The sequence below is a fragment of the Thalia democratica genome, chromosome 6 (assembly GCF_965202585.1).
Source record: "Thalia democratica chromosome 6, ktThaDemo2.hap1.1, whole genome shotgun sequence".
In the NCBI taxonomy this organism is placed as follows: domain Eukaryota; kingdom Metazoa; phylum Chordata; class Thaliacea; order Salpida; family Salpidae; genus Thalia; species Thalia democratica.
Window position 1 is genome coordinate 44536495 of NC_139170.1, and position 24213 is coordinate 44560707.

Genomic DNA, 24213 nt, shown 5'->3' on the forward strand with positions numbered 1-24213 from the left:
AAAAAACAATATGTTATGTATATTTTTGATGTAAGTTTTACTAACAAAGACATGTACGTGACTGCAATTTGATTTTAATAAATAACAAACGTCTTTACCAATTTTTTTTTTAGTTTACACAATTAGATTTAGTGGTATACTTAACCTATATGTTGAATAAAGAGTTATTTTTATTATACATTATATGTAGTTATTTAATTACAATCTAACTAAGAAGAATGAAACCTTTGAAATAGCTTATATGGTACTTTTAAAGAGGTTTTATTCTAACTCATTTTACTGACTTATTTAGTTTTAATTTAAAATTAAGTACCTTTACTATTTTAGCATATGTTATAATTGTAATTAATGTTTTGTACAGAAAAGTATAAAGGAAAAGTAATAATAATTTTTTTATTTACCTAGATTTAATAGCTGATAAAAAGTAAACTTTAAAATAATTCTAAAATATAAAATAAAGTTTAAAATATTAAATAGTTCCATAGTTTGAAATAAAAGTCATAAAAATATCTGTTAAATACATACAATTTAAATGAAACTTCATTAAACTTTAGTTTTAACAAGTTCCATTGATAAATACAAGCTGACTGTTGATGAGACACTTGAATGATTTTCAAGTGTTCCAATCTTTTCAATAACTAATGAATCGTGAAATTTGTCTTTTATATTGTAATTGACTGCCATAATGTTTTTTTAGTTCCGTTTTAACTGCTAAGTGTGTTTATATTTAACTCTTCAAAACATAATGTTTTAAAAATTCACTAAAGACTAAAAACACTATTGTTATTAAACAGATTTTTTTTTTTGACTAAACAAAAAACTGAGCTGTTACAAGACTTCTTTAGTTTATAGTTACTTTTGTAAACTCTTAGTTGAAGTTGTTTAACAAAAAATGTTTTTATTTACCTAGCAAATTTAACGCTTGTATAAACTTTTTTTTATACGGGCCCGTTTAAAATTGGTTGTATCACTTGAACTCAATTTCTTTACAAAAGTTTAAACTTTAACAAAGTTTAGTTATCAAGTTGCTACAGTATAATTTTCAAAATTAAACAAATAAATTTCGGTTGTTAAAACGCGGGAACTTGTTTTGTTTGTTCAATTTCAATCATTAGCTAACAATGATTAACTATAGGCGTTATAAGTATGATTAACTTTCCAATAATGTTTAAATATTTAATGTAATATGAATATATTTTTTAATGTTAAACAGTTTTTTATGATACAGATAAAGCAAAAAAAGTAAAATGCTAAAGTTATATTTTTAGTATTTCGTTAAATTAGTATCACAGAGCAATTAATCATGTCACTTATATGCATTGATTAGGAGAAATTTTAAAACTTATTCACAAAAGTTGTTTATAAAACTAGTTTAATGTAAAAAATGTTTTAACATTTTTTGCCTTCAAATCACACTTTAGGAAATTAATAACTTTCAGGAAAAGTATGCTTGCAATGTGAAAAAAATTAAATCAGGTTATTTTTTTCTAAGAGGAGTTTCTTTTAAATACTAAATATATTTTAAGGTAAAAAATATTTGTAAAGCTTCGCTGAGTTAATAAGCTTTTTGTTTATATAAAATGACCGAATCAGTAATAATATTGCATCATTTTTTTATAATAATTTCACCAATTGTAAGATAGCTCAAGTTTAAATGACTAATACAAACGTATATTACCAAAATAAAAATAGTTGCACAATGTATTGAGAATTTACTTTGATATTGTAATTGTGTCAGTTATAAACATGTTTAGAAAATTTAAAAAATATTAAAGATAAGTTTATTAAAAATTTATAACTAAAAATATATGTAAAAATTTAGTGTATTTCAAAACAAATAAATCACTTTTTTTTCAAAACTTTATTAAACTTAAGATAACGAATTAAAAAATTTCATACCTTAACAAAAAGTTTTTTTTCTACTTGTGTTAAGAACTGTATAATTTAAATTATTTAATGTTCAAAAAAATAAATTTATATTAATTTCGTGTACTTATTTTTTCATTGTTATAAAATATACCAATTTAAAGACTAAACAACTTGTATTATTTTCTGTTTTATTTATTTTTTGTTTTATCATTAGTTATTTATGAATTTAAAAACTAATGATGTTTTTTTTATCAATTAAATCATTTTTTATCAATAAAATTAAATTTTTATAGAACCAAACAAGTTTAGTTTATTGAAGACAGTCAATATTTATTGTTAAACAAAATAGTTCTAAAAGATCTCTCTTGTTCATCAATTAAAACTATAATAATCGTCTGTATTGTTAAAATCTTATTATTTATACGGTATAATTTACTTTTTTTTAACGTACTTTACTCATAGAATTATTAATAAATTTCTTTAGCATTGCACATGCTTAAATTGACATTTGTTCACATAAAAATATGTACATAAACTTGTAATAGCCTTAAATATATATTAGTCTTTATTTATATATCTATCGATCAGATAAAGTGTGCTAAAGGTTACCTAATAACTGACCAGTTTTAGAAAATAATTTTGCAACTAAAAAATCAAAATATTTACGCTTATAGTTCAAAGTTTATTTCAATAAAAATAAAAGTAATGTACGCATAAGTAAATTTATTTTAAATATATATTTTCTCAACTAATCATTCCAGCTATTCGTTGTGGAAGAAAGTGCAGAATGTGTGGCGGGCAACCGTGATGTTCAGGATTCTCTACACGGATCTGAAGATCAGGTACCCCGATTCCTCCTCGTCGGAAAATAGCGATTATGACGTCAGCACCTCGTATGACGTCACTGAGGAAATAAGGAAGGACGAGGAAGACAGCAACGTTGAAGCGAAACCTCGGAAGGAAGACTGCGGAAGTACGGGTTTGTGTGTTACAAGTTTGAAGTTTTTACTTTTTTTTACTTGGCCATCTGTGTTACTTAATCGTTTGTTTAATATTTAGTATTTTTGTAATATCTGTTTAGTTTTTAAATTTGCACGAGTTTAAGTACATGCAAGTATTAATTGTTACGTAAATGTATTTAAATTTAAAATCTTATTTAATCAAATAAATACAAATGTTTTATTACAACAAAAACTTGAAATAAATAATTTGGAATAAAAATAAAGTTGCTATTAAATTAATATTATTTCATACAGTTTTAGCAACAAATGATGTATATGGTTTAAAGAAAAATTTATATACCTTTATATAAACTTTTTTTTTTTTGAAGGTAGTATTTTTTGGAAACTTTGTATAACTTTTGTATTCGAATAAAAAATGTTTTAAAATATAATATAATACCAGTATGCTCATTAGATAACCTGAATAAAAACTACCAATAGATTTTTTTCTAATAGTATATTTATGTGTTAAGGAGGTCAAAGCGATCATGGTTACAATTCGATGCCAAAACAATTGGTTAGAAGATCTCAAAGTGAAAATAATGAAAAGAAAACAGAAGGTATTACAAACGTTGAGTTTGTTGTAAGATTTTTTTTTTATGTTTAAAAAAAAATAACTTGATTATGCTTTTAATTGAATTTTTTCTTCTTCATTAAACTTTAAAGTACTTTAAAATGTGTATTTGTAAATTAAAACTGAAACCTATACAATTTAGTTTATGTTGAGACCATATTAATGTTTAAAGTGTTAAAAATTATAATGCATAGGTGCTGCTGAAAGTACAAAGCCGAATATTAAACCACCAAAATCATTAGATCTTGCCATCAACAAAATAGAAAATATTTCAGGTTTTTTAGTAATTAATAAAATTTCTGTTTTATAATTTTATTGAAAACTTATAAGCTAGTGATCAAAGTAAATTCCAAATACATTTTTTCCTGTTGTTGCTTTAAGTATAAGTATTAATTATTTTTATTAAAAAAAATCTTTGTACACTTTAAAATGTAGTTTAAACCTACTCAACTTAACTAATTCTTATAACTATTATCACAAAAATAAATTACAGAAAATGGAAAAGCAACCCACGCCAATGTTAACAGAGAGTCAGCATTATTGGTTTGTTTAAAACTTTTAATCACAAAAATATACTTTAGACTACTGTAACAGTTGTAACTTAAACTCATACTCACAGATAAGTAATTATAAATTTCCAATATTACGGTTTAATCAATTTTTTTCGAATTAAATGCAAACAACCACAGGAAGACGTGTTGTCGGACGGATCCACGATCAAGCAATCCCCCACTCAGGTGGACCTGTCCACATCGTTCGGAGCAGACAGCAAGTTCCTGTCAAGCATGAGTGATTCCGACCAGTTGAGGTGTCAGGAACTGAGCAACAGGAGAAGCTCGGCAACGCCCTCCGGTGACAAGAAGGGAGAATTCAAATTGAAAGGTTGGAAATTATTTATAAACTAGTTTAAAGTGTGTAGTTAGTTGCTATGGAATGAATACTTGTGTATGTGTTATGCTATTTATAAAAAAAAGTTTAATAGTCAATTTATTGTGTATACTTACATAGTAACAAGTATATTTTATAATTACTGTTTATAATTTTACGATGAGTTTTATGCGCAAAGCAATGATCACAATATTTTTTTCAATAACAAACTATTTATATATACGTATATACTTTTATAAATTTCTGCAGTTATATATCATGTTATAGATTTGAGAAAAAAATGGTTTTCTAAAGGTGTAACGTTAATTACTAAGTATGAGAAAAGGCAATAAAACATAAATTTTATTCAAACAAAGTTTTTAAAATTAAGTAGTAAATACTATTCCATCAACTGTTTGAACTTCTACCAACGAAAATTAAATTACCTGTAATTACTTTTCACAGGTGGGATTTCCCCTCTTATAGCACAAAAAGACTTTATTGAAGCTTCTCACAACTCAACACCGCCACCCGGTGGGCAGAATGATGTAAACGGGAGAAAAAGCAGGTTTGAAAGATATATTAGTATTTGAAAATAATTGTGTCAAGAGGTTGTTCAGCAAAGTAAATATATCTTTTGATTGTATATTTTATTTATAGTGTTTAAATTAGTATATTTTTTACTAACTTCATTACTAAAAGAATATGTTTTTTAAACCTTAGTAGAATGTTGGTTAGTTAGTAGGTATTTAAAAATATTGCCTTACTTTAGATCGAATAGTGGTACAATATTCTCTCCACCTCAGTTGCTAAGCAACAAATTACCGGCAGTTGCTGCTAGCAACAGCATTAAAAGCTCGCCTCAAGTTGAGAAAAACCCTCTAATGGACAATCCGCTGATGAATAACGGTAAATTTATGTTTGTTTGATTGATATAAAAACCGTTAAGTATATTTTTTTAGCTAATTAGTATGTTAAGAAATCAGAAATATACTATGAATAAACTTAACTTGTTATTAGTAGAAACCTAAATAATAAAAGTATTAATGTTAGTAGTATCTTATCTATAAAAGCTATTTACACATTAATAGTTATTTAAGTTTGCATAAAATCTCATAAAAAACTACAATATGCATTTGACACAAGACTTTTTCTAACAACTACAAAGTCAAACACTATATATAACTATATATTAACCACAGACCCGGTTGAGAAATTGAAGATTTCAGAAATGAGTATTCAGAGCACTCCTCTGAAGCCATTAGACAAATCAGTGAAGAGAAAAGACATTTCACATCTGATGACAGATCCGCTTTCTCCCTTTACCACTGTCGACGCTGCTGAGAAGAAAACTGAAAAATCTTTAATGAAGCCAGGTATGCCAATTTGTATGTTGTATATATTTCTAATGTAATGCTTCATAAACTCTTTCGATAAACAAAAATAAAAAATGGTTAGAACCATCAAAAAAATCAGTCTCAGTCTTATACAAATACTAAACTGTTTCGATGTATAGCTTTTTTATTTTGCATGGTCTTGTTTTTACAAACGCTAGAGGTTTCGTGATTTAGAGAAAATAACTTAAAACTTTTGGTTTGAAGAACTCGAATCATAAATGCACTCGTTTTAAACTATCATTTATACATGAACAAGTACATTAATTTTTAAATATTTTATATTTTACAACCAGCAACAAGTAACAGTCTGAAGAGAAATTTAGTTGACGAAATCGAAAACCAAATGAAGAAAGAAGAAGCGTTGCTTAGCAACAAGCAACAAAACCAATCAGCCGTGAAAGAATTGTCAAGGTTATTTTTTTTAATTATTTCCCTTGACTTTAGAAAAAAAAAATTTTATGCTCATTAATTCTGGCAAGCAAGATCGTGACGTAATCTATAAAAACCACAAACTTTGTGTTTTATATATATATAAGTTTGTGAGATTGTGAAAATGTATCTGAGTTGTCTCAATTTTTTGTTGGTACTTCGTTTTAAAAGCTCCAAACGGAGCAAAACTAGTTTATAAATAAAATGTTCATTAGGGTTATAGAAAGTCAACATTTCATAAGTATCATCTGAAATTTGTTACACGTAGACAAGCAATAAACGTCATTTTATAAAAACACAAACATTTGCAGACCTATTTTTTTATTAATCAGTACATTTCTGGTCATAGTGTGTGGTGAATTTCGTTCCAAGTGATGCAATTTCAAGGCTCTAAACCGAGCTAAAAGAATTTATTATTGTTAATTTAAAACACTTTTCTGCATACTAACTTTTTTTGAACTTACTTTTTCTTTTTAATATCTGACATCTTAAACGACGTAATGATATATTTTTTGTAATTAAAACGAAAATTTTAATATAAATGTGTAATCAATAAACAGTTTTATTATTTTTTATAATTTATTCAACACTACTGTGAATAAGATCTCCTAGTTTGATCCCATTTGTAAATCTTGTATTACTTATCAAAATAGTTTTTTGATATCATTTAGTAGATATTTGTAGTAGGCGTTAATTTAAATTTTTTTCATAAAGTTTGCATTATGTCAATGCTAGTTTTTTATCCACAGTTTTTAAATAATGATATCATATATCATTTTGTATCAGTGTGATTTGAAGTAAGCTGTTATGAAAACAGATATGAAACTTTAGTAGCATTTTAATAACAGCTGTTTTTATATAATTAAGTGTTTCTGTGATGTGTTTTTTTAGTATAATTGAAATAATATGAGTTAATTTAAAGTAGTCATTATAGTATGTTGGTAAGAACAAAATAAACCTTGTTATACATTAGAAAAGTAGTACACAGAAAAAAAAATAAAAAAAACTATCCTAATAAAAATAATAATTTATAAAAGATCGATGACGTATAGTGGAAATGACACATCGTGGACTTCATCAAAACTTAACGGGCTCATAAGGAGCACAACAATGTCACTTGGAAACAAAGTTAAAAATGTCGCCACCAATATCGCTAAAGACTTGAACGAATCCATGAAGGAGTCCATTGCTTATTACGCTAACGAGGTTCGTAAATTTTCAAATAGCTTGAAAGTTAAAAAAAGTGTATTATGTGTGTATTTTAGTTATAAAACTGATATTATGTTAAATTTTAAGTTTGTTTGTTACGCCAATGCATTTCTAAGCAAAAATTTGTATTCGTCAATTTGAATCTTATTAAGAAAAAATTTTAGAACTATGGAAATTGAAATAATAAAGTTACTTCTTTTATATTTATCATCAATAAATTTTTAGCAACCAAAAGCTTTTTCAACATTTACGAGATTTACATTACAAGAATTGCTTAATATTTTGTCAAAAACTAAAGTGTATAGTCAAAAAATTTCTAAGAATTTATTCAAAGTAAAAATTATATGAAACGCTTTACAATTTTTTACTTTTTTTTCCACTCAACCTAACATTATTTACTTTATAGCAATAGTAAACTTATCACCTATCATTATATTATCATTTAATCTTATAAACGATATTATGACATCACAGGTAAAGGGATCGTTGAAAGATGTGCACAAATCGTCTCAAGATGTGTCATCAAGCAGAACAAGTCTGAGAAGTTCAGACAGCAGTAAGAGCAGCTCCCTTGATAACAAAAGTTTGTTTGAATATTTAATAAAGTATTCAAATGTTTGTTATATGAATACAAAAGTTTTTGCAGCATCAACCAACTACTTTCTTTTTTTAATTGAAAAAAATAACTTAACACATCGTATTTACTGCTTTTTTTTTTCTTATACACATGGTAGAATAATCATTATGGTATTATACTTTTTAAGACTGATTTAAGTCTTTTTGTTTGAATTGTGTAGCTGAGTTTAAAATTCAGACAAGTTTTATAATCAAAACTACTAACTTTTCGACTGTAACCATAAAACTAAATTAATTTTTATATATGTAAGTAAATGTCTTTTTTGTTAAAAACTTTATTATTTTCATAAGTTTTTTTTACTTGTTTTATATTTATTCGTTCTAACTTTAGTATAAGTTTGTTAACAAGTAATTTTAACAGAAAATCATTTAAGAGATCGAGTTGGTAGAACAAGCAGACCTACTAGTATGCCTCCTAACTCTATCGGTAAGAATTTTCTTACTAACTTATTTATAGTAGGCTAGGATTTTTTATACATTTCTAACGTATTTATTTAGTCAATCTGTAAGTAAAATTTTTAAATAAATTAAAATAAAAATGAAATAAAATCACTTTTTTTTACAAAACTGTACTTTATAGCACCGTAGTTATTTAGTTAGTAAAGTTACAATAAATTCATAATTATTTAAGCAAATAAAGTTATTTGTCAATAAAAAAATCTTTTTTCTAAAAACTATGGATTATTAAAAAAATTATTGCAAAGCTTTTACATAAAGTTAAGTTTATCTAAGCTTATTTTGACGCCATGAAATAATACTTAAGCCAATTTAAGCTCGTTAAGGTATTCAGAATATTTTGTTGTGCTTTTTGTTTCGCGGTATTATTTCAATTTTGTCTGGTATTAAAGGCTGCTACACAGCTGCTTTTATTAAATAATTATTTTGTACTTTCATGTGAGAGTTTATTGATTTTCAACTAGTATCTTACATTTTTATGTTTCAAGCGTCAATGATAAATTGATATAAATTAAAAACAATTTTGTTTATATTTTTATTATTTACAAAACTTTTGAATGTTTCACATTAACAAGAAAAATTTATGTGCGGTTGTTTCTTTATAGTTTTTTTTTTTTCAGTAGCTGGTATTACAAAAGCTATGCGTATTTAAGATTTATCATTTTATTAATATTTATACTTTAACTATTTAAATCTAATAACACATTTCTACATATAACTAAATTGATATGTAAATGTAATTGTTGTTATAACTTTTGATAATAGTCAGCACATGTTTCAATATACAGATTCTCAGTCAATACAATCGGACTCAGCAAGTTTGAAAAATGCAGAAAATAATTTAGAAGTTCCAACCCAAGTAAAACCTGTTCCACTGAAATCAAAAACTTTTGTTCAGGTCAGTGTTTGAATTATCATACTGTTTAGTTGACAAACCTGTATTTAGACGTATTTCTACTGTAACCAGAAAGAAAACACAAGATTTTCATCTAAATATCGAACTAGAAATTTTAATGCTATGTTTAAGTCTTTACCTAAAAGCTTGAATATTAAACTATTTCATAAATAACATTTTTAAGCAGCTTTTTACCCTAGTTTGTTATGATTTTGCACTAAAAATTTAACCTTAATTTATTACTCATTTATTTTATTGGTAAAATCTGAAAATCAGTATTTTTTATAAAATTACAACTTTAAAACATAAAAACACCTTGTATTCTTGTTGTTGTTTTTTTTTTTTGATTTTGGGTTACAAATTTTTAGAATTAATAAAACATTTATTATAATTAAAACTTAGTAGTTACAAACAATAAACTCGTTTCAGTTAATCGAACTGTGATTATTATAAATTAAATTGGTACTCAATATATTCAATCTTATTTGAATGCATAACAATAATTAAACAGTTGAAATGTCACCTGATAGTTCAAATGTCGTCTTGCAGCAAATGCACCAAGTGCAAATGTGTCAACTACGACGAGGAAATTATGGCTGGATGGACGGATCAAGACTCAAATCTCAATACACAGTTTGTTTTTTAAATTGTTGTTTTATTTAAATGCTTAGTTTAAATGTTTAGTTTATGAATAGTAATGTCCTTTGTAGTATAAAATGATTGTTAAAATAAGTATTTTTCGTTTAAACTTATATTATATTTTTCAAACTTTATTTAGCGTTCTAACTCTCAAGACTAAATTATATCATTTTAAAATTTTACAATATATTCTATTCAAATAAAATACTTTACAGTTGTTATGTTTGCAATGCAAAATTCGTGCCCTTCCTTACAATTGAAATACTGGTTAGTAAAATTTAAATATTATCTTAGATTATCTAAGTATAAGTTTGTTGTTTTTTATAATTAGACTATTTTTAAATTTTATCTGTTGTTGTTATTTATTTAAGTACTGTTTTTGATCACAACTAAATCTGCAATTTTTTCAAAGTGTACTTTTTTAGTTATAATTTTTTTTTTAACTACTTAATTAATTTAATTTAAATAACTTTAAGATCACTACTATATATTTTTTAATTGTATATATGGAAGTTTTTAGTTGGTATCATAAAGTGGCTTCAAAAACTATTATTTGTAGAAAAAAATACCTTTAAGTTTAAGATTGTATAATATGTATTCGTTATCTTATCTACAATTTAAACTTAAGTTTTGGTGTGATAATTATACATGTGGCAAGTTAAAACCAATATTTGTCTTAAAATTTGTACAATTAGTAATCATATCTCGAACTTTTTTGCTTTGTTACATTTTCATACTTGTATACTTACTAATCAGAGTTTTTTCGTTAAAATTTTTCAAACTTAATGTATTTAAATCATACAAACTAAATTTATTTTATTTAGGACAAACGAAATAGGAAAGCAAAGAAAAGAAGCCACCCGCTTTCTAGTACTTCAAGGTTTGTTTAAAGTTATTTATAACTAGTCAAATAATAACTATGTTTGTACGAGTTGGTTCTTTATTGTATTTTATAAAGAAGTTTTTTAAGTATAGTTATAAATTTTCTTTTATTTTTTTTTACAGCAACACAGAGGAAGCAATATTAAAAACACCGCGAAGACAAAGTTCCAACTCGTCTAACAACAGTCCATTCAGAGTTTGTTTTTATTTATTTTTAAAGTAAAATAGTTTAAAAGGCATGGTGGTCAAAAAAGCTAGAATTCTGAAACTAACTTAAATTTGACAATTTAGCATAACAAAAACTTTTGGGCTATAAAAATTTTAGGTTTTTATTAATTAAAACAAAAAACTATTTAACGTAAGTTTTCCAAAGAAAAACTAATAATCTTCTCAGACGTCATCAACGAGCACAGACGAGTTGTACGAACTGGCATTTCCGTATTTGTCATCACTAGTCCTCCGTAAAGAAGTGGAGAGTTTGCTTCAAAATGAGGGCATACAAGTTGTTGCAACACCACAGTTCGTTGATCAACACCCCATCATTTACTGGAACTTAGTGAGTTGATGTTGTAATTGTTGAATGGATAAATTTTATTTTAAATAACTTAGTACATTTTTGAAACTAGATAGCTGATTAGCTAACTAGACTAAACTTGCTTTTTAATCTATAGGGAAATTAGTTTAAATCAGGGTTTCCCAAACTTTTTTCAAAAGACCCCCTAAACTGAAATTAAAAAAGCTATGGTCCCCTCCAACAAGATAACTTAAAAAAACTACCATAAAAAAAACTTAAGACTTTTATTTTATTTTAATAATCATCTCGAAAATATCTTATGTAAGTTTGAAAACTACCAATAAAAAGCCCTAAAACTTTTTTTTTTTTGCTCTTCATCATCAATTCCAGAATATCTAGTGTAAGTTTCAAGTTTGACATTGGGAAACTCTGGTTAACGTTTAAGTAAGCTACTTTGGCATTTTTAAAAAGTTTTCATTTAGTTAGCAAACGAAATAAAAAAGTAAAATTTTTATTTTGTTTTTGTTTATATTGTTAATTTTTGTTAAATTATATACTTGTTTTTGAAATTTGTGCCACAATATTTTTTCTACAAACTAACTACTTTATCACTTATGATGTATGATAAACTTTTAAAAGCTAAATTGAAGTTATGTATTTTTTACCACAATGCAATAATGTTCAGGTATGGTATTTCAAGAGGTTGAACTTACCGACAAACTTGTTCGACCTGCTGCAAAGTTCCCAGCAGTTCAAGCATTACAGCCACGTGAAAACAAAAGTTGCAGTCAATTTGATGTGGGACAACTTGAACTTGCACGAACAAAACAGAGATCCCATATACGTCGTGTGGCCGCAAAGTTTGTTTTTTATAAAAAAAAACTTAATTAAATAATGTTCATTCAGTGTTCCGTTTTATTTAATATTAAATTGGATTTGCACCTAACATTTGGTGTGAGTTGTATATTTTTATATTTGATAAATCAATAACTGAGATTTTACTATTAAAGTTTCTGAAATCTTTTTACAACTACTCTTCACATAATATATAACAATTGTGTTCGTGCAAAAGTAATAACTACCAAATTTTTTATAAAAACGTCATAATACTGAGAAAAGTCAGCAACTAACTCTCCACTCACAGTAGCGAGCAAATCGTCCAATCACAACACTTCGAAGTACCCGAAATCACTCATCCATAGCATCAAGAACTCGATTGTGAACGACGACGACGTCAGGTCGCCGCTAGTGGCGCTCTTGCACTTCAACAGGGGTCTGAACACCAGGGGGAGCTGTTACAGGGAAATATTGTTCTTCATCATAGTGGCACTCGGCAAGAGTTCCATTGATATCGGTTTGTCGTTGTTTGATTGGACGTTTAAATTTTAATAACTGTTATTAATTAAGTTTAAGTCTGTTAAAATTAATTATAACATGAATTAAATTATAACAGGAGTTTGTTTTTTAATTGATGTGTTAAACTTAAGGTTGATTGAAAAATCCATAGCTTTATTATAAAACATAAAGTTGATGTAATAGGTAAGTATCAATTTATTTTTTAAAGTATTTTAACGAATAAGCTGGTTGTACTTTTTTTTATTTAAACAAACACGACAGACGCGTTCAACAGAGAGTACAAGCGAGCTTACGACGCGCTGACACTCACCGAACTTGATATGTACAAGAGCGTTGATAAAATGCCCTCACAACACGCCACTATGTGCAGGAGAACGTTCGGTGCACTCAACTTGTACTGATGAGTTTGGAGGGTTTATAAGGGTTCGCTAGGTGTTGGCAACATTGCATTGGTAATACAGGATTATCTAATTAGATTACTACAGTCCGTTTTTTGCTAAGTAACAATTTAGAGGATACAAATTAGTTTGTTTTTAATATTGATATTCACTTAATAATCTGGTTGGTAGAAAATGTTTTAAAATCTAAAGAATGGGTAACAGTTATTGTTACACGGTTTAAATGTAACTGCTAATTTTATTATTACTTTTTTAAGTATTACACATGTGTTAAAGGTATTGAATTATTAAACTTTATTAGTTGTTTTAGTAATTGATTAAGCTTAATTATATTTTTTATAAAGTAGTATAATAAAAACCGATTTATGTAGTATAGTGAAAAGTAAGTAAATACTTTAGGTAGTTTGTTAAATCTGAAATATATTAAGTTTAGTGTCTGCTAAAAATCATTTAATTACCTTAGTAATTAACATTTATCATTATCAATTTATATTTGTGATTTTTCATGGATTCATGTTTATTTTCTTTTAGCTTTTTAATTATAATATATTTAAATGCAAAACCAAATTTATGTATTCAATTTAGTTTATGCAGTTGTTTAATTTTTAAACCACTGTATCAAGGTTATAACTTATTTTTTAAGTCTAATGATTTTATTCAATTGTTTATCAATGTAGTGTAAAAATTAAACCAACTTTAATAATAACATATAACAATTATGCATATAAATAGTGCAAAATTAATGAAAGTATTAAAACAAACATAAAAGATATGTTTATCAAACCATGCTTTTAGTAGAAGGTTTTCAAAAGTATTTTTTGCTTTTTATAAATCAAAAATAAGTAACTAAAAGTTAACTTTTTATCATATTGCTTATAAGATACTTTTATGGATAATTTAAACTTCAACTTATAACATGTTTAATTTTAATAAGAACATTTTGACCTGTTTTACTCTTTAAAATAGCTATTATTTTTTTATAATTTGTTTAAACTGCATTTTTTTTAACCACTGCCTTGTATGCTTTTTATGCGATCAAGTTTTTTTAGCCGAATGTTATTTTAATAAATATTTTCGTGTCATTTAAATATGTTGTATTTTTTACTGTTTTTGATGTATATTAGTTAAAGTATAGTATTTATCATGTTTTCAATGCTTAAAAGACGTTTTTTAAACATAAGTTAGATTAAAAAGAGTTATTCGTAGAAACAATTTCTAAGACGTAAACTACGAATCTAATTTTAAATATTATAAAAAACGAATCATTATATGGCCTAAACTTGCATATAAACAAAACGAAGCATTTTTTTATTATTATTTAATTTAAATTTCTTTACAATAGGCCCGGTGCAGTTTTTTTGTTCCATATTAAGGTTGGCATTGTCTTGTACACATTGTTTACAGTTTCAAATGCATCTCTGAAATTGAAAACCGTAAATTCATAATCATACTTATATATAAAAAATTATATAACTTATAACTTTATTTTAAATAGTCAAAACAGGTAATCATAAAGTAGATTGTGTAGTTGACAGTTCTAAGAATGTACTATATTCTGAATAAGTGGACTAAGCAATATTTGTTTTTGATAAAAACTTCTATATTAAAGTTTTGTAACAATTAAAAAAAAAATTAATTAAAAACTAACCTTTCAAAAAAAGTAACTTATTATGTCTTTAAAGTATAGCAAGTTAAACTTAAAAAGACATTTAAATTATATTTTTTTACAATTATTCGAGTATTTAGTTCGGTTACTTTGTACTATCAAAACTTTTTAGTATAGTTTTAAACTTGTACAACTTGAATTTTTATAAGAATAAATTTAAAAAATAAAACCAAAGTTTAAATTTTTAATTTTTTATACCTTCTGTGTTTGTTTTATTTTTGACTAGTTTTTTTATTTATTGATTTAGCAACAGTTAAATAAAAACTTAATCTAATAACTTCAGAAATCGAACTGAATATAATAATTAGAACCAATGTGTTTAATGCTTAATAAATAAATTTTTTAATAAACCTTAGAAAATAAATTGTGTTTTCTCTTTTGACAACATTAGTCGGAACAATATTAATAATATAGACAAGATATATAATTAAACATAATATATTATATAAACAAGATTAGTGACGTAATCTAGTGATTGCTATCTAGTGATTCGGTGGGTTTAGTTTATATAACCTATTTAATGCTTAATAAATACAATTTTTAAAAACACTAAAAAACATTTTGTCTTTTATTTGGCAACATTAGTCGGAAGCTTGATATAAACAAGATTAGTTATCTTGTAATTGCTACCTATTTGGTGGGTTTCATTGATGTACATGTGATCCATATTCGGCTTGCCAGGAAAAAGCCAATAAGTTATCAAAAACGGTTTTGTACAAAATGACCACAAGTGGGCGTACGTGTTCACATATTAAATTAAACTAATTTCGCAACAGAGTGTCAACTGTCATGTTTAACTGTAAGCTGTAGTGTTCTGATTAAAATAACCCACTTATTTAATTACGAGGTCACGTGTTAATCAGACGCAAGTCAAATTATTAGATGAAAGTACTTTAAATTTAAAATTTTAATGGTTAAAAATTTTAACTTACATTTTTTAGCTATTCTTAAGTAAAAAGAAAAAAATAACCCAAAACATTTTGTGTTAAAACTATAATATTGTTAAATTGTAAACAAAATTAAAACGTTCTGATTACAACGTTACATATACTAAACATATAATTTAAAACTAATGTCTGTACTTGTAAATACTTACTTTAACACAGTTGTAAAAAAGAGTTGTTAAATGTAGTATTTTATAAATGTTATAATAAATTAATAAGTTTTATAATATTTTTTTATTAGTACACCGAACTGTTAACTAAACATGCTTTTTTGTAATACTTTTTTAACATGTTACATACATATTTTTTAAGTAGTATACGCAATTACCACTACACAGTGGTAAAATAATAATTTTGATGTTATGTTTTATTGAAGGAATATGCACTTAAAACCATGTTAAAACGGCACATGCTAGCGCAGCAAAAAAATTTAAATGTGATATATGTGACAGAAAATTTACTCGAATAAAAAAGAGACACTAGTGAGAAAATTTTTGAACAATAGAACACCAGTGTTAAGTTTGTAAAAATAAATTTTCTCATAGAGAAAATTTATACTTGTATGTTAGTTCACACTAAAGTAAAAGCTCATAAAAGTGATACATACAAAAAATATCTCGTTATGTTTACTTAATCAAGTTTAACATAAGGGCTGATCATACCAACTCGATCATCAGACCCTTATGTTAAACTTGAGCTTGTCTCACGGCTCACGAAAGTCCAGGCTTCTGATCTGCTAAATTTCGCCGATGTTTTTCTTGATTTATTACACCAATTCAGAATTCAGTTAGAAAATAAACCTTATGGTTGTGTAAAATGTTGAAATTGGTTTACTCAAGATTCTACTTAAGATAAACATAAACGTATATATCGTAAGGTACTAAGTAAAGACCATCAACTAGGAATATAGTGCAAAATATGAATTTAAAAAACTAAGTTAATTATAATTTCAGTAGTTTACAAACAAGATATGAAGTATATAAATCTATTTATCATCTTTTTATAGTAATTCAAACTGATTTAATCTCAATTTTATACACCTTTTTTGTCACACATAACTAAAACGTGGACTTTGTGCAGGAAAAATACAATAGCTTACACCTCCGTCTTAATAAATATAAAGCAACAAAAGATCAAATAATGAAGTGTTGAGACGTACAGGTATTACCACCAAAGACTGAATCCTCACACATAAAAGTTTTGCTGGCTTGACCATACTCTAAAGAGAGCGAACCTTGAAGCCTCTCTTGCATGGAAAGATGGTCAGTTTCAAACGCAACCGCGATTGTTTGAAACTTAACTGTAAGATAATTAAAGACAACTTTAAAAGTTTGCACTGAAAAAAAGGAAGAATTTAAGCTCCTGAATAAATATAAACAACAACTATCTTGATTATAAATTATATATAATGTAAATTGCATAGGTGCTATGGTTTTAGTCAAACATTTAACAGCAACTTTTTAACATAATAAGTATTTTATTGCGTTAACTTTTTGATAGAAAAAATCATTTAAAACTCAAGTTATATTCAATTTACTTTGATTCAAAAGCTTAGTATATCGTTTTAGCTGACTTAATCATTTAGAATATCACCTATGTGTCTAGTATTTAAAACTATAAGTTGTGTATACAAAAAATTTATAAAAGTAGTTAAAACTATATGCTGAAACGAAATTAATAGTGCCGAAAGTTGCAAGTGTATTAAACCTTCAAACTTTAAAAATATTTACTTTTATTAAACTCGAACTATAATCAAACGAACTATAGAAGCTTTCAACATACACTTAATGCAGTGCGAAATCTTACAATTTTTTTAAATAGATATTTATTAAACATTATAAGACATGAGTGTTAACTTTAATTTCATTTACAAATACAGAGAAGAAGTAAACAAAAAGCAATATATAAACATTTAACAAAAGATTAATGTCAACTTAGTTGATGTGGTTAAAAATAAACTTTATAAGGTAAATAAAAGCTTTCTGTTAGCAACACTAAAATATCTAGTCTAGATAAAATTATAAAGTAATTTTTTACATATAATTCTTTAATGATGCACAAGTATAAGATACCGCATTGCATAAAGCTAAGTATCCAGGTACAAATAACACAGAAAACATCACATAACAATATTAATGTATTGATCACTATCTTGATCATCGCCGGACGAAAACAGATCCGCAATGCCGAGATCCTCAGATTCCTCGGAGTCCTCCTCCTCGCTGACCACGTGATAGTGCATTCGCCTCACCCTGACGCTGGAGACTTGCTGGTCCCTGTCGTCCGGCTCAGCCAAGTCCGTGATCTTGCGATCCACTCTGCACAAGTCGTCCAGGTCCCGGATCAAGTCTTCGATTCGTCGTTTTTTCCTCTGGACTTTTCTTTCCCTGTTCAGCAAGCCCCGGGTGTAAACTTTAAATTTTGGCCTTCTTGCCCGCACGCGGAAAAACTGGCCCAGCTCGTTCACATCCAGGTCAACGGCGAGAAAGGTCGCTCTATGGAGCCTCCCGGCAAGAATTCTGACGTCCTGGACATAGTCGTTGTGACGATTGCTTCTGTAGAACCACACGACGACTGTCCGGTCGTCTTCATGCAAGTGGAATTTGAAATCCCTTACAGTATTTGTTGGGATGTGATTGACCATTTGTAAAATTTTACACCGCCTGAAAAATTAACACTTCAATGGTTTGTTTGTTTTATGGATAAAGTTTAAGTTTTGTCATTTATTAAAACAATGTATGTTCTGAAGTTTAATCAGCAACTCTAAATAAAAAGATACATAAAATTTCATTAATTTATTTCAAACAAACATAGTTTTTAACAAGTAAAGATATTATATATATTAAGTTATACTTATAGTCAGTTATTTTCTTAATTTACATGTTTTTAAATATCAAAATTTTTTTAACTTTTATATTTAAATATAGTAAATAAATAAATTTAAAAACTAATTTTGAAGCAACTTGTGTTTAAAATGTGAGTCAAGCTATGTAAAACATATTTAACAAACTACTCAAAAAAATTAATGTAACAAATTTTCATCTGCCAACTAATTTACTATTTGGTATTCAATCAAACTTTCAGAAGTTTTGAAAAGCATAAGTGCTGTTGGTTTAACAAATTAATGTCATTAATTTTGTGTTATACTTATTTTGTGCATAATGATGTCAAGTATCTAGGATTAAACATAGTAAGCCAAATTTTTTACAAAACGTTTTATTTAAACTAGCTTTAAAAACTTTCATACGCAGTTTATAACTATTTTGAAAATAAAATTAGATTCTTATAAATTCTGAATATATATATTTTTTTTTAAATATAAAATAATAAATAAACAAACTAATCATATTTTTATAATTATTTTTTTTCATCAAAGACGACTTAATTTTTATTAAATATATAAAAGTATTATCAAAATAAAAAAATTATTTATTAAAGTTTTATATATTTTTTGGTTGAAAGAACCTATTTTTACATGTAATATTTTTCATTGAAACGTTATATAAAAAACCAAAATAGCTTCAATATAAATTTTTAACTTTAATGTTTTAACATTACAAATGCAATATACATTTATAAAATATAAAATAACACAAAAAACAACGTTAAAAAAATTATAAGCAGATGTATTTTAATTTTGCTATTTTTCAAATCTTGAACTACTTAAAATTATGCCCTTAATATTTTCTTAGGTTAATTATGATCAGTAAGTTTAAGTTTCTATTGTGTAAAAAAAATACGTTTTTTTAGCTCGATACTGTTGTAGTCTTTTTAGTGCTTATCTATCTTTATTTTCATAATTTGTTATTTTTATAATAATATATTAGCTTGACATTTACAAATTTTTGTTATTAAACTACACTAAAGAACTTTTGTGAAAAGCGCTTATAACGTTTCGTTTAAACACTAGATAAATTATAAATTACTTACACTTAATTTTTTTTTTAATTATTCTTAATTTTATGGTTCAAAATCGTCTAGTATTAAATTTCAACTCTTAGTTTTATCATGAAAAGCATGATTAAATATAACAACAATTTATTTTTAATTTAAGTTAAGTTAATATGAATTTTGTTTTACTAAGATAAACTTTAAGTCTTTAAGTTTATTATAAATGTAATTTTTAAAAATCTGAAAACTAAATTTATTAAGTTAACGGTTAAGGTATAATCATAGATATTTAATTGAAAGAAAGTTATGTTTTATTTAGTTTCAATATCTTCAAACTAGTATTTTAACTTTAAATTTTATAATAATTTTTAACCGTTTTTTATGTGTTGTATTCCTTTTTGAAGTACAAAATAAGAAAAAAAAAAAAGATTGTAAAGTCAAGGTAAAAATCAAAAGTTGAGTTGTTATCTTTTTATTTCTAAGATTGTAAATGTTCTGTAGAACACTTTTGTAACTTGTTTTAGCTATTTAATGATTTTTTGTTTTGTTTTTAATTTAAATTTATAAGTCTTTTTATTGAGTTTAATGAATTAAATGTCTAGTTTTTAAAATTGATAATTGTGTATTTTTAATAACACTTGTTCATTTTAAATTCCGAAGCTTGGTATGGTATTACTTAGAAATAAATCTTTACCTAAGTTATATTTTTAAAAAATACAATGTTTGAAAAATATATAAAAACTTTACTTATTTCATTTTGCGTGTTAGTACAAACTACAAAAAAAAACTTCATTTGCTTTTCGACCGTTAATTAAATTTGACATTTATCAGTTAAAACGTCAAGCTACTATCGTAAAAACATTTTGTAATAAATTTAAAAACTATGGCAACATATTATTACAATTCTCAAATGTGCCTTTTATACTTAGAAAAAATATCAACAAGTTTTTGATTTAATTTTAAACTTAAAAAAGACGTAGCAAAATTGTTAACTATTTTCTGAAAAAAAATTACTATTAGTTTGTTGTATGAAATTGGCTAACTACATTTTAGTTTTTGTAAATAATATAAGTATGCTTTATATATATTACAACTAATAAACTTAAAAAAATCTTACTTAAAATACGAACTTTCACTAAAAAAATAAAATTATATAATAACATTTAGTTAAGCTAAAGCTTAAATTAAATGAATACTTAATAGACTTTTTCTATTTTAGTTTTATATTTTATAGATTTTAACTAAATAAACTTGTTAAAAAAATAACTAAACGTAGCAATAGCTTTATTCTACTGTCTTATAGAAAACGTTTATCGTTGCAATAGAAATTAAGACTGTTTAGAAGACTGTTAAGAAAAATTTTGAGAGCTTGTTTATTTTTTTTAGTGTTATTTATAAATCTGTGTAATAAAAATAAATCCAAATTAGCAAATTTTGTTTGGTAGCTTTTGCCTTCTGCCTTTTTCAAGAAAGCTAAACGCTGGGAGAAAAGATGCTAAAATGTAATAGGTTAATTAAATATTTATAATAAGCACATGGTAACTAAATGCACAAAGATCTTGTTTAGAATTTGATCTGGTGATCTAAAAGGCCTTTTTGTCATCCATATCAACATTCTTAACTTAACTTTTCTTAAGTTGTCTAAATAAAATCAAACTAAATTAATATAGCTAGGTTGTGAACTATAATAAAAAAAACTATACTAAATATTACAAAGAATATAGTTATGATGTAATTAATGTTTTGTTTTTATGATGTATACAAAGTTTTACAGAAGAGCTAGGATGCACATTTTTGTGCTTTGCTGTAATTGAATTTTGTTACTGTATATTGAAATTATTTAAATTAGTTATAAAAAACATAAAAACAATAAAAACAAGCTCTTATTATAAACTATGTTGGGCTGTCAATTCTGCTAAGACTTGAGGTTTACTTGTAATTATTTATTTTTAATAAAACTCAGCCTGGGTCTTGCTAGCCATGATGATCACATGATTAGAATGTTGATGTGTTTTTTTTTGTTGCAGCGTTGGTAGATACTTGCTTGAGGATTTGAGCTTCTTTGTTTTTCCCACTCTTAATGGTTTTTAGTGGTGAGATTTTAACCTTTTGAGTTTTTGCCAAATGACATGACACCAATGGATTTTTTAAAGTTTAACAGAAAATAGTTTATTATCAATTTTTTGATAAGTTTAATATTAGTTTTAAAGGGGCAGGTAAAAGTATAGGTGATGACAAGATGCTTGCTTGAACTTAAAAAGCTTTAATAGTTGAATAGGTATGAGAAAGTCTTTTGTTTTTCACCATTAAAAAAACTTGTACTTTTTGAATTAAAAAAAAACACTTTGGCAAGTTAAAACTATGTTTAGTATAGACTGTTACTTTAAGAAATTGTAACTAGAATCTTGATGTTTTCACTTCTTACTTCAATTTCTAGCACACATTTTGTACTATTATGTCTAAAGAGCATAGGGGAGTCCAACTAACATTTTTTTACAAAAGTTTTCATTTGCCCTTATTATTTAAAAGTTTTAAATTTTTACTATAAAATGTTTTTTAAGTACAGAATTTTCTAATCAACTTATAAAATATTATTGTAGGTTTATTGTCATACAAAGGACCCAGGCATCAAAACCTAGGCCACTTATACAGAAAGACATACAACAAAAAGACAAAAATAAACCAAAATTGTACATTAAAAATGAAAAAAAAAAAAAAACTGAGTTTAACTAATTAAAGTTTAAAAATTAACATAAAAACACCAAAAATTATAACACAAAATTTATAATTCCGGTGCTTCAGAAAAGAGAACAACAATATCCTACTTCAACTTCACCCAAACAGATGGTTTCACTCCAAAACTGGTTTCACTTTCATTCGAACGACTGGCTTCACATTATTTGAACAACTGGTTCAGCTTTCATTTGAGTAACCGGCTTAACTTTTATCCATACAACTTGTTTCACTTTTATTTGCTTTTATATGAACAACGTTTTTCATTTTTCTTAGGAGAGCCTGCTTCATATTTACTTTCAAATCTTTAATACTCAGATAACTCAGCGTTTGTTGGACTTTCGTAGTAGCTGATAAATGTTGAGAACACTGACTATAAACAAAACTTAAGAACCCAGGCCTCTAGCACTTTAACAGCCCAATAAACTATGTATTAAGGAACAGGTTTTGTTATACACAGAGGAAAGGTGCCGCTAATAAAATAAAGCTATAGGTTAAACCAAATTAGACAAATACAACCAGTGGTTAATGAAGAAATAACAACAAAAAAAAATCACTTATGAATTTTGCTAACAAAATATTTATTTAAATCAAACTTTTTTAACCTTAACCGAAAATGCTCAACTTTTTTACAAGAAACTAATTCGTTTGGAAGCTTGTTCCATAATTCAACTGAACGATAAAAAAAAGAATTATGCCAAACATTATTATTGAAATTATGTCTGCATGTAAATTTTCTGCTGTTACCTCTCAGTAAATAAGTACATTTATGAGGTTCAAAAATAGACTGTAAATTAATTGTAGTTTCACTATTAATCAGTTTGAAAAAAGTAATTAAGTCAAACTCAATCCTTCTATACTCTAAAGACTTAATACCAAGTTTTGAGAGTCTATCAAAATAAGATGTGTATGAGATGTTACAACGGTTGAAGACTATTCTTGTATATTTTCTTTGAATGGATTCAAGATGGTTAATATCTTTCTTCAGGTATGGAGACCAAATTGGTGTGTTGTATTCTAACTTAGAATGATCATTTTAGTAAAAAGTTTGATACATATTACAAAGGTATGTAATCCAAAACTTTTTTTTTTTTTAGGGTAGAAAAACATCAGAAGAAACCCACTCTCCCCTCTACACAATAAGCGTATCCAAGATAATTGCTAATTGTCTTGTAAGTTTGAAAAATTTACTTGAATTTATCAATGTATTTTTTTTACAATTGACTATTTATGTCTTTTAATTGTTCTTTGCATTATAAAAAACACCTTTACAAAATATAAATATTTTTAAGATCAAAAATTATCAAATAAAGTTTGAGAACAATTGCTAAACTATCTCCAAGAGTTTAAAAAAATAAGTAAATATATTTTTAATTTGGTCCTTCAAAATTTGTACCTTATATATCTCAAAAACTAGTTTAAGTTCCAAAAACTAAAAAAGAAACTAATAATTAAACTTTAAAAGTTTTAAAACATAATTCCTTCTAAAGAACGTTTCTTACCCTTTTATATAGCCTTGATTAGCAATTTTTTCATGGGTATGTGCTTCTACATCTTTTTCTATTTTTCAGGCTAGTTTGAGGTAGCTTGTCCAGTTTTTAATCACTCAGGCTTGCTTTTTTGCTTAGAATAGTGGCAACTCACTAAAAAGTAAGCTATCAATTTTTTTATTTAAATAAGACTGTTGAAATATAAATGATCAAGAGTTAAGTAAGCTTCTATGGAAGGAGCAAACTATAAATTATCTTTTACAGTTTTCAAGCAATAGTTTTCAAACTTTTTCATTCAGATTTTTATAAAATCTTAATTATTTTAAGTTAAAAGAATTTTTAACTTAAAAATAAACAAAATTGACTT

The 24213-nt window shown here is 25.8% G+C and overlaps 1 protein-coding gene across 2 annotated transcripts in view; it reads left to right on the forward strand.

Annotated features, from left to right (window-relative positions):
* The window catches only part of LOC145839474 (C-myc promoter-binding protein-like), a 41658-nt gene extending 28102 nt beyond the window's left edge, over positions 1–13556 (forward strand). Inside the window, exons 18-38 of one of the 2 annotated variants that reach the window (XM_082947045.1) lie at positions 2631–2863; positions 3344–3430; positions 3639–3719; positions 3938–3987; positions 4134–4326; positions 4777–4879; positions 5084–5220; positions 5514–5687; positions 6002–6119; positions 7175–7343; positions 7821–7929; positions 8344–8409; positions 9227–9336; positions 9845–9966; positions 10188–10239; positions 10797–10852; positions 10978–11050; positions 11249–11410; positions 12054–12228; positions 12513–12722; positions 12986–13556. In XM_082947045.1, the coding sequence (XP_082803171.1) occupies positions 2631–2863; positions 3344–3430; positions 3639–3719; positions 3938–3987; positions 4134–4326; positions 4777–4879; positions 5084–5220; positions 5514–5687; positions 6002–6119; positions 7175–7343; positions 7821–7929; positions 8344–8409; positions 9227–9336; positions 9845–9966; positions 10188–10239; positions 10797–10852; positions 10978–11050; positions 11249–11410; positions 12054–12228; positions 12513–12722; positions 12986–13125 (2620 nt within the window). In that variant the 3' untranslated portion in view covers positions 13126–13556. The remainder of the gene's footprint in view (positions 1–2630; positions 2864–3343; positions 3431–3638; positions 3720–3937; positions 3988–4133; positions 4327–4776; positions 4880–5083; positions 5221–5513; positions 5688–6001; positions 6120–7174; positions 7344–7820; positions 7930–8343; positions 8410–9226; positions 9337–9844; positions 9967–10187; positions 10240–10796; positions 10853–10977; positions 11051–11248; positions 11411–12053; positions 12229–12512; positions 12723–12985) is intronic. The other variant, XM_082947046.1, reaches the window with a different exon arrangement.
* The last annotated feature ends 10657 nt before the right edge of the window (positions 13557–24213 follow it).